A 13,921-nucleotide genomic window follows, 5' to 3' on the forward strand; every position below is an offset into this window, starting at 1 on the left:
CATTCCTTTTGCGTGATTACGTCATTTCCACTTGTACGTACAATCCGGGAGCCGGTGCCTTGTGATGTTTGAGGAAATCAATTCTGGGCGAAGTTCACTTGCAAAAGTGGGATTAAAAACAAAACATTAATCAGATTTCGGGGGTGAGCATGGAGGTAAGAGTAGCTGATATCAGAGACTTTTCACTTAATAAATAAAAATCACCGTTTTCTTCATATGTGATGATAAATTATTACACACGATCTTTGGTTGTCACAAACACAACAATGATGGCGGACGTGTTTGACTTATCAGCCCTTTATTAAATAGCTTGATTTATTTTAGCTTCGTCGATTTAACCCTTCAAACACGGGTTTCAGACAACGTTAGTGCGCCTAATGTCAAATTAAAAATCATACGCGAATATAAAGTGTTTAAAGCTACCAACCGGCTCCGAAATCGCTCATGTAGACGTTTAATTGTTTTTTAACGTAAATTGTAATCTATTGAAATAATATGGTCCTCTTTATTTACTGCTTAGTTTGAGGATTGAGTCGGACCGAACCACTGAAGAGAACAGGAGGTAACATAAGCTTCCTGTCGGTTGTTAAAAGCTGAAATACTGTTACTTTATGTGTTAAAAGTTTGTAAATAGTATGTTTGGCGACATAATCATGTGTTGGTCGTAGCTGAACTCCGTGTCCGATGCGTGTTAAAGCTGCAATTATCGACTGAAATACAGTTAACGAAACTCGTTTGTCGATTGGATTAAAGGCGAGAAAATCAGACCGACAGGCGGCTTCCTGTCGTGGCTTTCAGAATAAAACCAGGACTTCCATTTACTTTTTTGAATGTATAAAAGGATAACGCAAAAATGAGTATTGTAAATGTGCAAGTATTTTTTACTTGGATAATTTCAGGCTGCAGTCTTAACAGTAACACCGTAAAACTTCAATTAAAAGCATGGGTTATTTGAACTCAGCAGGCTTATATTTGGGACAGGCGTCTGTATGGGACTGGCATGTAAAGCCTTTTACCCAAAACCGAAATAAAATGAAATTACTTGTTTAATACTTTGAAAGCAAGACTGAGAGGTTAGCTAGAAATCTGTGAGAGGTACATGAAAATTTGACAAAAATCTAAACACAGACAAAAAGAGCAGAACAAAACAAACAAATAACAGAAACAAAACCAACAAAAAGCAAAGCAAGAAATGACCTGAAAACTTGATTAAAAATTATAATTATTTTGGTAAGTAATTAAAAAAAATATAATTAGGTATATTGTACACTAGGTAGGTGTCTAAAGCTGCTTTTTCACAGAGATCACGCTATAGGGTAACAAAATCACCCCCTTATACCGCTACTACTTTTTAACACAGAGCCATATAATGGTGGCATCATTTCACTCTAATGTAAACAATAACAAAGGTATAAAATCTCAATCACAGTCATTTGTCTTCTCTGTTATTTTGTGGCTAATCTTGTCCTCTGTTCAGAGGGTAAGGAGCTCCTGGATCTCATTGTTTTCCTAGTTTGTGGACATTTATGGCCGCCAATCTTCTTCTTTTAATTAGCCACTAGCTAACAGCTGCTCTTTATATCTCCTGCGGTGTGGTTGCACACATGAACATGTAGTCAAAACGTCATGCCCGTGCCTCCCATGGTTACATCTTTCCTGCTTTACGTTTTACACAGAGCTCGTTTTGCGGCCGTTACCACCTCCTGTCCCGGCTCAAAGGCCTGACCACTCTCTGAGCACATTTTGCGATCTGACGTTATGTACAGAATGGCGAGGCGGCATAATGGCCTGAATTTCCTGCCTTTTACACGCGATGTAAATGTCACTTAAAATCTGTTTTGTTGTAGATCCCTTCACCACAGTACCATAAACTATATATAAAGATAGACATCATGACAGTTCTCCCAAAGTTTAGCTTTTTGATCGCCCCCTGGTGTCTGGCTGCAGTATAGGTCGTAAAGCCCGCCTCTCTGTGTTAGTAAACGGGACATAGGCCAAATTAAAAACTTAAAGTAAACACCAAATACGTGTTTCCCCAAATATGATTTCTGTCACCCAGATGTTTGTTCATGTGATCATTTTTATAATTAGATCGGTTTTAGTGATTTATTGAATTCTAAAACAAGCTGATTTTATGCCTTGATTGACAACTGTTACAGCCAATCCATGTTCTTGCGTTCAATGGGGTCGCTCGTGATTGGTCGTACTGTGTTTTGGTGGGAACTCCCTCACCACGGAGGTCGCTACTGCGCAGACTCCGGCTCCGAATTACGTCACCAGCACACATCCATCTTTATAGTCCTTTTCAGACAGTGGTGCTGCAGTATGAGATACATGATGTATTTTTTGAACAATAAAGCATAAAAAATACAAATATGACCCCTAAAATGAGCATAATTGAGCTTCTTTAGCTAACTAAAATCGTGAAAAACACAAAGTTATCCATCGGATTTTAGTTTGGAACCCGCATTGCTCAACATCCGGTGTTGTCCTCGTGGAGCTTGACGTCTTCCGTTCATCCCCATCCTCGATCCGTAGCTCGGGATCCATTGATCAGCCTGGCCCGGGCCAACACGAAGCGAAAACGGGGATTTGGTCCGCCTGCGTGCCTCCCTCTGCTGTCAGACACCTTGAAACGATCATTGTCGTTTTTCCGGCTCTTTCCGTCTACATCAACCGTTAGCCCGTCAAACGCGTGTTTGTCGGCCGTGTCTGCTGTCGTTAGCGGCCGTTGACTGGATGCTACCTTTGAGGACCGACAGACAAACGGGCGCCAGCAGGCTGGTCGTGAAGTGGGGAGCACCGCAGCCTTGCGTCAAAGCCAGCTAAAGCTAAACCGCGGTAGGACAAGTCAGCAAGAAAGACGGGCTGCAGCCACGTTACCTCTCGGTGGCTAGCCAGCCGGCTCGCAGGTTATTTTGGCACGGTTGCTGGCGTACACATGCTCCTATTTGAGTCGCGTGAGCTAGCCTAACATCTGTGCAAAAGCTTGTTTGATAAGAAATAACAGCTATTACAGCTATTTTTGCTCTCTGTATTTCGAGCTTGATTTCTCCATTTACGAGCTATTTAAACAAACACATTTTCAAGTAAAGGCACGGGATAAGAAATTTCGGTTAATTGCGCAACATCTTGAATTGAAGAGGGGCCTCATAGCTAACATATGAGGCCCGGTTGAAAAGATGGACCTGAATTTTTACTCGGATTTAACGGACGGTACCGGGCAGCACGACGGTGATCCAGAGTTCCTGGATCCGCAGTCTTTCAATGGATTTGACACTGACAACAAGGTGACTCTATCTAATGAATGGGACACAATGGTACTTATTTACATAGGCTTTGCATTTACTATCTAAAAGCTGACATTAAACGCATCTCAGTGTTGATATTGCTTATTTTTTTAATGCTTGATTTTGGTTATGACTGTAGCCCTACAGCAGGGGTGTCCAAACTTTTTTTGAATGGGGGCCAGATAAGATAATGTACCTGGGGGCCAGCTGCTTTTCACATCATGTGGGTTATTAAAAAATAAATCATACAAATGAGACAAACAGAGTTTTCATTTTGAAGAAATAAGAATTTGCATGTATACTCAACATTTCTTTGCTGTAGGGCTCCGAATTGGCAAAAATCTGGCGATACAATCCATGCCACGAGACAAGTTATGGTTCAGTATATTTGGATATGTTGCAATACTGCAGGCAAGGTTTTATATCGTAATATCTCATTTTAAGGAAAACTGTCATACACAAGGGGTCGACCCATATTGGTTTTTCAGGGCCGAAACTGATACTGATTATTAGAAGTTAATGAGACTGAATTAAAAATTGTTTCTTTGCACTTTTTAATTCATTTTATGTGTGATCAGTAAAAGAAAACGCTGATACAGATAATCGGCAAAATGTCAAATATCAGCCCCAATAATTGACCAGGCCAGTAATCTGTTGACCCCTAATAAAGACCACTCCACCATAGGAAAGTTAATTTTTTTAAAGCAATCAGAACAGTAGGATCTGTATTTATCACAGCCCATGTAATACTCTTATAATAAACTAAGATTATGTTGTTATGTTGTAATAACAGTCATATGACTGAAGACAGATTACAGTGCTGTTATCGAGCAGTCAGGGGTTTTATCTGTATTGATTTTTAAAAAACAAAACATAAAATCTTGATTGTCAAGTGTATCGATATTTTCTTACACCCCTACTTTGCTGTTGTCATGTCCGCTACCTTGCAGGAAATATTTAGGTTACTGTTCGTTTGCTTATTTGTTGTCTGTTTATGAAAACACATAAGTTCTGCCTGTGTGGTTCCTACTTGGTGCATTGTCGACAGTGTGTGTGATAGTGAATGGAACAATGCAAAGTTAAATGGCAACACATAGTGTATTTTTAACAACAAGCCGAGGGCCATTTAAAATTAGTAAAAATTGGCCCCTCGGCCGGACTTTGGACGTGACTGTTTTAAGGTATCCATAGTCAGTGTTAGCGGAGCTGCCATTCAGCACCAGGAAGATAAGCAGTGTACTGCTGTGAAGGGGGTCAGCAGCAAAATATGTTTTAGCCACCTTAAAAAAATTAGTGTACCTCCAAGTGTGTACAATATTGAGAGTACTTTCATCACTTTGCCATACCGTCAGACAGCCTGTTCCAACTGGGAAGCCACCAGACATCGTTGACAAAGAACAAACTGTAATTTTACCTCGCTGAACACAGGAGCTGCTGGTCTACTGCTGCTTCCATCAGTTCTTCTATTCTTTTCTATTATGTAAAGTATGATGTAAAGCGTTATTGTAACTAATAGTAATAATAATTCTGTATTACAGTGAGACTGTGACTCTGGGATAATTTCAGAGACAGTTATCGAATTGATGAAAATCTCATACCATTGCAGCCTCAGTGCTGATTGACATCTATTGTATGTAAAAAAAAACTGACTATGGATAAGTACTTTATACAGCCCTACTTGCAAAAAAATCCAACTATCCCTTTAATATCCAAAAGAGAAGATTAAGTCTGGTTTTGTAGAATATGGGAACCATTTTTCCGTCCTTCTAAAACAATAACATTTCCTTTTTTAATGTTTCAGTTCCCCGGAGGCAGTGATAACTACCTGACAATTTCTGGGTCCAGCCATCCCTTCCTCTCTTCTTCAGAGGTGAGCCCTTACATCTTAAATTATCTGGCATTTTAGTTTTGTTTTACAATCGAGCAGAATCGCATCATGTGTTGCCATACATTACAGTCACAGAGCTGAAGCTGCTTTCACATCATATCAGAGTTACAGTAGTTACAAGTTGCAAGATAAAATGCGTCAGGATTCGCGTAGCACCGTGGTTTAAAAAATTCCTTCGCTAAAATTCAGTATTCATTATTAGATATTAATAATATTTTTATTTATTGCATGCTGTTTAACATATTTTTTTTCTTGTGTCTCTGGCCTCCTAGATGAGAAAAAAAAATTGCAGCCTTTTTAAGTCGTGCAGTGGACTCTATTTTTTTTTCAGAACAGATCAGCAGGTATTTATGTTTTAGGAAAAATGGACGCTGAGCTCTGTGACTTGAATGTACCGGTAATACATTAGAGGCAAAACATGGGGCGCATCAGGCTCATGCAGCAGAGTCTGAAATCAGCGTTAACCGCTTTACAAACTAAACTCAAGCATCTTAGTTGCAGATGACATTTTTCAAGCATTTCAATCATTTTTAATTTTTATATTTGATTTCTCTCATGTGTGAATCGTATAAAATGAGACCTTTGATGTGTATATATATGAATCATTTAATGCCAGAACATATAAAAACAGTCTTACTGCCACAAATATGACCCATGACATTTGTAATTACGTGCACTTGACTGACGTACTCGCATTTTTTAGTGTGCCACTAAACCCATTGACCTCTTCAACCTCGCTGGATCTGCTGGTGGAGTATGAATTGTTTATAAATACTTTATGTTTCACTACCCTTCCTGCTGAAATTCAGACCCTTTTTGGAAAAAAAAAAAAAAAGTTGTAATTAATGAAACTTTTTGCAGAGTGAGTCATCAAACAGAGTATAATCTAAAACAAATGAAAAACTGACTCATCCGAAGTGTTGGTGAAATAATGGAAGGGATTTTACTTTGACATTACAATGTGCTGCAGACACGAGAAGTACACGGAAGCGCTGAGTTTGAGGCTAATTAGAGTTTATTTATGCATCTTTTAAGAGCTGTTTTGTGATCAGAATAGAAAGAAACATCACAAAAAGAGGAATGAAACGTCTCCACAGCGGAGTGCATTACAAAACGGCGTTACAGCAGTAATATTTATAAGAATATAAGAGTGAAACAGCTGCAGACAGGTTCGAGAGCACTGGGCAGGCATGGCAGTGTCATCACATATCCTTCCCATACTCTTAAACATATTACATACATTAAATAGTGGTGCAGTGTGATGGTTTTGTGCACATACTTTTAAGAAATATTGCAATCATCATACTCATTATCTGTTGCCTACTGGTCACCTGAGCACATGGTGCAGCTGTGAGTTATAGCATGCTTTTTTTGTTTTTGGTGCACGACGTGGGGCCTTTGTCACAAAGCAAGTTCAGTTTAGTTTTGCCCTTTTTGAGCTACCTTGCTTCACCGAGCCGTCTGTGATCCGGGATAACTCGAATCACTAAGCTGGTTATCAACTGACTCAATTGAATCAGAATTCTCGAATAAAGCTATCAGTGCGCACATTTAAAGAGTTCCCATGCAACAGAGTAATTAATATGACATGAAATGTAATGGTTAAGGTGAAATTAGGTATATATACACTATATATATAGATAGATAGATAGATAGATAGATAGATAGATAGATAGATATGTAATTATGATACAATACAGCGAGTTCAACAGATTATTTTCACTTGACTTGAAGTTGCTGGGAATTCCTGTATATGATGTTGAAAGTTTCAGTTTCGAGTAAACATTTGCTAAAGATATTCGAACAAAGTTTTCTGTTGTAGAGTTTATTATATTCCAAATTCTAAATATTGACGGAAAGATTTTCATTTCTATTTTTAATGCATATTGGTTCCAAATATCGGTTATATCAGTCGGCACTTACTTTAAACCCCGTGTCCCTTGACGGGTTGCAAGCATAACACGGCAAACTGTCTCACCTGTCCTGCCCATGGTCCTGTCCTCCTGGCTGTCCTGTTTTTTAGGTGTTAGTACGTCCTGTAGCAGCTTAAAAGCGAGACCACTCTGTCCCCTCATTCTGTGATTTCACGGCAGCATAACGACGTAATATTGCCACCTTTAACATGCAGCGTGAAAGGGGTTTTTGATCGTTGCTGCGTCTAACCAGCTGCTGTGCTGCACATGAGAGACGCTGCCAGTGAGTCCGCAGGCAGACGTGGCACATTAGTACAAAATGTACCAATAACGTCATATTTTGCTGTATTTATCAGCACGCAGCAGAGGCTCTGCTGAACTCGCTCTGTGACAGAGGCCCCTGAACACTGAAGGTGTCGCGCTAAAACGACTTTCTACACTTGACTCGTTCCGGACACGCACATACAGTATTTAAAAGACAAGTCAATATTATAATTAACTTTAAATATATATTTTGTCCAAATAATAAATGTGTTTGAGAAAGCTTTCGAAAGCTAACGACCGACTAATCTTCCAACTTTCTTGTGGCTCTCTGACTTTCCTCTCCAAATTAACGTTCACTCCTCTCCACCCCAATTTCTCACAATTTTTTTCTCTTCTTTTTGCTTCTATCATCTTCTCCTTCCACTTTCCGTCCGCCATCCTCTCTCCAGACGTTCCACACTCCGAGCCTCGGCGATGAGGAGTTCGAGATACCGCCCATCTCTTTGGATCCAGACTCGGCCCTCACCGTGTCTGATGTGGTGTCCCATTTCGGGGAGCTTTCGGACACCGGCCCCTCGGGCAGCGTGGTGGTACCCGGCAACGCTGTGGTGGAAGGGGACGACCCCTCGTTCGCTTCCACTTTCGTCAACGCCCCTTCGCAGGGACTGGAGCACCTGAGTCTTGGAGTCATCAACCAGTCAGGAGGAAGTGCCTTGCTGGGGTCGTCTCTGGGAATGGTGTGCAGAGTTTTAACTGTTTGAAGCTGTCACAGTCTCAAACACCAGTTCAGTTCGCTCACATCTCGTTTCCGTCCCCAGGATCTCGGTCATCCCATCGGCTCTCAGTTCAGCAGCTCGTCCCCGGTGACCATCGATGTCCCGCTTGGTGACATGAGCCAGGGCCTGCTGGGATCCAACCAGCTGACCACCATCGACCAGTCGGAGCTCAGCGCTCAACTCGGGCTCGGTTTGGGAGGCGGGAACATGTTGCAACGCCCTCAGTCGCCCGATAACCCGCTTTCGGCCACAGCGTCGCCCACCAGCTCGCTCCAAGATGACGACATGGATGACTTTAGAAGGGTGAGTCTAAAAACTTTTCATAATGAATTAAAGGGAAAAATCCGAATTTGATTATAGTTTATCGCAAACAACCACACAGTGCTAATGAAGCAGATTGGTCGATGCAGTTTTTGAGTGTCAAACTTTATAAGCAAGACTTTTTTTCTATCTTTAAATTTGATCAAAGCTCAAAAAGTAAAAAAAACAACAAAATTATAGTGTAAAGAAAAAATGTCAGGCCTGTGAAACCATGCTGCACATTTTATGCAATTTGCGTCCAGTTGCGTCCGCACAGACGTGATATAAAACCATTACTTTGATGTGACTTAAACTTTCTGCAGATTGCATAGGAAGAAAAAGACTGTCCTTATACCTTCAGATCTTTCCAAATTTATCACGTTAAGCTGTTTTCTTCAGCATCAAAAAATAAGCCAGTGGTTTTTATTTGTAGCTTCGTGGTTACGGTGCAAACAGGAAGTGCTAACTGCTAATTTGGTATGACTTTTCATGGTGTACATTTAGACCAGAAAAACCCAAATGATTAGTCTAGAAAATAATAGACAGATTTATAGATAATACAAATTATGTTTTATAGTAAAACATGGACCTCCAAAATATCCACTTTTTCAGCGTAAAAAGCCCCGTTACCTTTTTAGGGTCACTTTAATGTTTTTATACCTCTGCCTTTTTTAAAAATGTAAACATGTAGTCTTATTGTGTTCAAGTTTATCGTGTGAAGCGACATTAAATGTGCCGCGTAAAATAAAGATGATTTGAAACAGAAGCTTCTTTATTCTAACACGTATCGCTGTTTTCGTCTCTGATCAGAGCGTCCTGGTGGAGTCTCCGGTCTCTCTGGCCGTCTCTCCCGGGGTCATCTCCCTCGATCCCTCCCTGTCCGAGTCCACGCTCTCTGCGCCGGCCTCCAGCGTCTCCCCAGCTGTCGGGCGGAAAGCAGGAGCGGGAGGAATGAAGAGGGGGAGGAAGAAGAAAGACCCCAACGAGCCTCAGAAACCTGTGTCGGCCTACGCTTTGTTCTTCAGGGACACGCAGGCAGCTATTAAGGGGCAGAACCCCAACGCTACATTCGGAGAGGTGTCGAAGATAGTGGCGTCCATGTGGGACAGCCTGGGGGAGGAGCAGAAACAGGTGAGAGGAAAACAGAGCTTGATTCCTGCTGAAAGTCCATGAATTTATTGCTCATGTCATCTTTTTAGTGCGTAAACTCGGGTAGATTGAGTTCAGCTTTAAGGAAATGTGAAATAATATCAGATTCGATACATTTTTACAAGTGAAATCCCACCGGAGTGTTTCAAACCGGCAAAACAAGATTTTAGACATTCATTTCAACAGATATACTTTGCAAAAAGGATGTTTTAATCAAGTATAAAGATGTCTTGTAAAGTTTTGAAACTTGAGCAAATTAGCTTGCTTTCTTTAAAAAAACATTACAGGGCGGTGAGCAGGTTATTAGAAGAAATTACAGGAAAATAAGAAAACAAAAAGAAATGTTAAGTGGAAACAAACAAATAAAAAAAATTATATTCCCAAGAAAGTGCCAAAAAATATTATTTACTTCTTTTTTTTCCTGTAACATCATTTTAAATACATAATTAAGAGAATTCTAAATACAGTTTTCTGGACTTTTTTTCTCGGTTTTTCATTTCCATGTCACCTTTTACTTTTTTCTTTTTTGCTGTTTGCGGTATATTTCTTGCCAAGTTGCTCATTATGTTTTTCCAGTGTTTTGAAAGCCAGTTTTTTTTTAGGTTTCAGAGTTTAAAACACTGTGAAAGGTGTGTTAATGCAGCACAAGAACACTGTTGACGGCGCAGGTATTGAAGGGTCAACTCAGCTGCTTGAACGCAGACTCTGTTACGTGGTCAGAATTAAACCAAATCTTAACTTTGGTGTTTGATTCTCACCCTTTTTTTTCCAGGTTTACAAAAGGAAAAATGAAGCAGCGAAGAAGGACTACTTGAAGGCGCTGGCAGAGTACAGAGCCGGTCACACGTCTCAGGTGAGTCTCTGAGGGATCGTCTGTTTGTCAAACTTGACAGCTGTTTTGAATCAGTATGTAGCTGCATTACATTAATGTCTCTTTTAATGTGCTCAGTTGCACTTTTGCTTACAAACTGTAAGATTTGCAGTTACCTGTATTGTAAATTTCATCATGATTAAGTCTTTATTCCTGTGAAGATTTCAGATTCCCGTAAGATTATCAGCAAAATGCCAAATATTCGCTCGATAATCAGCCAGGTTGATATTTTGTCGGCCCCTATTAAATGTCTTCATTATGTCCAACATCCTCTCCTCAGGCCCCTATTGAGGTCATGGACACCTCCCCATCACCTCCACCTCAAGCCCCGGCTTCGGCTGTCATAGCCACGCCCACCCCAACCCTAGCCACTCGCACCACCAGGTCCCAGCATTACAACCCCGAGGAGAACACCATCACCAACATCTGTACCTCCAACATCATCCTGGACCTGCCCCAGGTCACCACGCGCTCCCGCACAGGCGCCATCAAACCTCAACCTGCGCCCGCTCCCACCCCGCCGAACCCGCCCACCGTCACCAAGATCATCATCAAGCAGACGCAGCTGCCCTCCGGCGGCGTATCCGTCACAGCAACGCCTGCCTCGTCGCCGCGCCAGCCGCCGCCGCTGCAGCAGATGCAGAGCACCCCTCTTCCGCCGCGGCTGCAGCAGATGGTGCACGCCCAGGCCCCTCCGCCTCTGCAGGCTAAACCACGAGGCGGAGGAGCAGCTGCCGCCACGGCTCCACCTCCGCTGCAGATCAAGGTCGTCCCATCGTCACGGCAGTCGGATTCAAGCGCGCCGATCATTGTGACAGCTGGTGAAACACCCACGTCAGTGTCCTCAGGTCTGACGGTGGAGGTGGGACCGGCGGCTGGTCTGGTGGCGGGAGGAGAGGAAGTGGCGGAGGCAGAGGAAGGGGTGAGCTCAGCAGCATCGTGCACTTTCAGACCTGTTGCATTTTTGCATCTGCAGCTCTGAACGAGACGGTAAATATCTTTACATTTGTGTGGTTTTTTTGGTGTTTTTTCTCAGATGGAGGTTGAGGTGAACGTTGCCCCCGTCCCGAGTGTGACCCCCGCCGCCAGCCGTAACATTTGTGTGCGCGCTGGCTGCACCAACCCCGCTGTGGAGAGCAAAGATTGGGACAAGGAGTATTGTAGCAATGAGTGTGTCGCCACACACTGCAGGTACGCACACCAGGAACAAGAACAGAGACGCTTTAACCGCCTCTCATAAGTTGTTTGCAGCCATTTAGCAGTTTGTAGGAGCGACAGGTGTTCATTTTTGGACTTTTTTTATTTTTATTGTGTGGCGAATTAGTGTGTCATAGTTATTTTTTTCATCATTGTTGTCTGTGTAATTATAAATAGGAGTGCAAGCAACAATTATTTCCATCATCAGTTAATTTACAGATATATTCTATAAGATAATTCAGTGAATTTTTTTGCTTTGCAAAATATTTTTTTTAAATTGTGAAAAATATTATAGTAGATCGTCTAACTTTATAGCATGACCTAAAAAATGTTTTATGTAGAATTAAATATTTGGGAAAAATTGTCCATAATAAGTAATCAGTAATTTTTTCCCCCTTCAGTTTTGGTAATTGTAAAACTGGTCTTGAATTTGCTTCGAGTGACAATAAAATGTCTTAAATGTAACTTTCCTTACGCTGTAGGAACCCTGAGTTAAGATCTTCTTGAACAGACTTTACACCCTGCGTAAAATATGTCACGTCAGAAATTGACTGATTTATCTTTTCTCCTCCACAGAGACGTGTTCATGGCCTGGTGCGCCATCCGAGGGCAAAACTCCACCACCGTCACATAGGGAAAGGACACGTGTGGCGGCGGAGGAGCACTACAGACAGAAAAGAACAGAGAACGACACATAAAATGCAAACGAACAGAAGAATGAATGATCAGGCTCAGGTATCGGCACATAGTGGTTTGTTTTTTGCAGGAACAGAGACGCGAGCGACGCAGGAGAGTATTTGAAATCTCTCTCTGCGATCGACGCTGCACAAACAGCTCGAGCAGAAAAAACGCTGAATTATTTGAAATCCTGCAGCGGGAGTGAGTGCTCAACAGTGAGGACGGATGGATGAATTATACAACTGAAGAAACTTCCAATCTATTGTGAATTATGAACTTGATAAAAAAAAGAACATTTTTTATGAACTTCTGGTGTTTTTAATTGTTTTGAAAAGAAAAAGGAAGGAAATCTTGAATCATGAGTTCATTTTTATTAATTTCAAGAAAATTCCACTTCATACGTGTGTGCTTTTCCCTTTACTGTTACACTGAGGATTGATCGATGTGAATGAAATCTAAACAGGCGATTTTTGTTTCATGTTTTTCGGTAATGTGCGGGTGCTTTGGCGCAGAGGGGGGGGTCAGTTGGCTGCTTTACAGATTTTAAATCGCAACATCTGGGTGAAGCACAAACAACCTCAGAGTTTGTTTGGAGTCGTATAAAAGGGTCAAATGTTTGTTAGAAGCCATTTTTGGGACAAACTGGAAATTAATCTGCCACCAGCCAAACGCTGTTTGTCACCTTTAGAAGCCACTTTGGTCGGAAAAATCTGCCGTCATGGAAAGGATTTAAATTCAGACGTTGAAAACAGGTGCTAAAATTCAGGTTTGGCGTTCTGTGTTCTCCTCTCCTGCTGAAACACTCTGCAACATAAGAGCTTTTTAAATATGTGCTGCATATTTTGTTTAATGAGGAACATTTGTGTGCATATTTGGTGGAAAAGTATTGAAATAAACACACCAGCTCCTACAACACTACTGTAATGGGAAAGGGAATACAATCTTTAAAAAAAAAGCTTTACTTTTTAACACCGCTGTGTTTAATTTAATAAAATTGCTTTCAGGTCTGTTGACAGGAAGGGAATAGTTGCTTCCTAAAAAAACAAAAACTGTTCCTGGTCAAATGAAATGATGCAGTGATCTGGTCTGGTTTATTGTAGATATCCTGGAAATGTTTTTAATGGTGAAATAAAATATTTTATGTTTAATATACATTTGGTGATGCACATTTTGGTCTCACATTTGCAGCTGGAGTGGTATTTATCTGATGAATCTCACAGATGTACTTTTTTTCATTTCTGAACAGGAAGAGACTAAATATAAACTGAACCAAAAAATGTGAGCGCAACACTTGTTTGTGCTCTTAAATGAACCCCTTGAAACCTGGATGAACATCAGTTTTTCTTGATCTGCATTTGGTATTTAAACTCTTGAATCCTGAAAAAAAAAGTTTAATTCTCTTCAAAAAATTTATTTATGAATATTCTAATTATATATTCAAAATATGTTACAAAATATTTTAAAGAAATAGCCTCTGTAAATGGGTCGTGTGATTTGCCAACAGAACAAATAGAGTCCTTTGTGAAAAACAGTAAATTAAGCATTTTATCTGTAAATAATTTGAAATTCTGCAAAAGTATAAATAAACAGTTGAG

The 13,921-nt window shown here is 40.9% G+C and overlaps 1 protein-coding gene across 6 annotated transcripts; it reads left to right on the forward strand.

The window, feature by feature from the left end:
* The first annotated feature begins 39 nt into the window (after window positions 1-39).
* Window positions 40-13,478, forward strand: tox4b (TOX high mobility group box family member 4 b). 6 transcript variants are annotated; one of them, XM_042512204.1, is made up of 10 exons: window positions 40-155; window positions 5,092-5,160; window positions 5,882-5,932; window positions 7,805-8,092; window positions 8,174-8,434; window positions 9,242-9,562; window positions 10,353-10,433; window positions 10,732-11,373; window positions 11,488-11,642; window positions 12,225-13,478. In XM_042512204.1, exons 1-10 carry the CDS (start codon window positions 150-152, stop codon window positions 12,280-12,282), a joined length of 1,932 nt encoding a protein of 643 aa, XP_042368138.1. In that variant the 5' UTR covers window positions 40-149; the 3' UTR covers window positions 12,283-13,478. The 6 variants fall into 6 exon arrangements, with proteins under 6 accessions (XP_042368138.1, XP_042368139.1, XP_042368134.1 ...); XM_042512200.1 differs by lacking the exon at window positions 40-155 and adding an exon at window positions 2,208-3,320; XM_042512201.1 differs by lacking the exon at window positions 40-155 and adding an exon at window positions 2,209-3,290.
* Window positions 13,479-13,921: the final 443 nt, after the last annotated feature.

The sequence above is a fragment of the Plectropomus leopardus genome, chromosome 23 (assembly GCF_008729295.1).
Source record: "Plectropomus leopardus isolate mb chromosome 23, YSFRI_Pleo_2.0, whole genome shotgun sequence".
NCBI lineage: Eukaryota > Metazoa > Chordata > Actinopteri > Perciformes > Serranidae > Plectropomus > Plectropomus leopardus.

What these genes read in the sequence shown, in the direction of transcription:
- tox4b (XM_042512200.1), top strand. Translation starts at nt 3,183, where the DNA reads ATGGACCTGAATTTTTACTCGGATTTAACGGACGGTACCGGGCAGCAC. An exon ending in CCTTCCTCTCTTCTTCAGAG is followed by an intron (nt 5,161 to 5,881) that starts GTGAGCCCTTAC and finishes CGCATTTTTTAG; the next exon opens with TGTGCCACTAAACCCATTGA. An exon ending in TGGGGGAGGAGCAGAAACAG is followed by an intron (nt 9,563 to 10,352) that starts GTGAGAGGAAAA and finishes TTTTTTTTCCAG; the next exon opens with GTTTACAAAAGGAAAAATGA.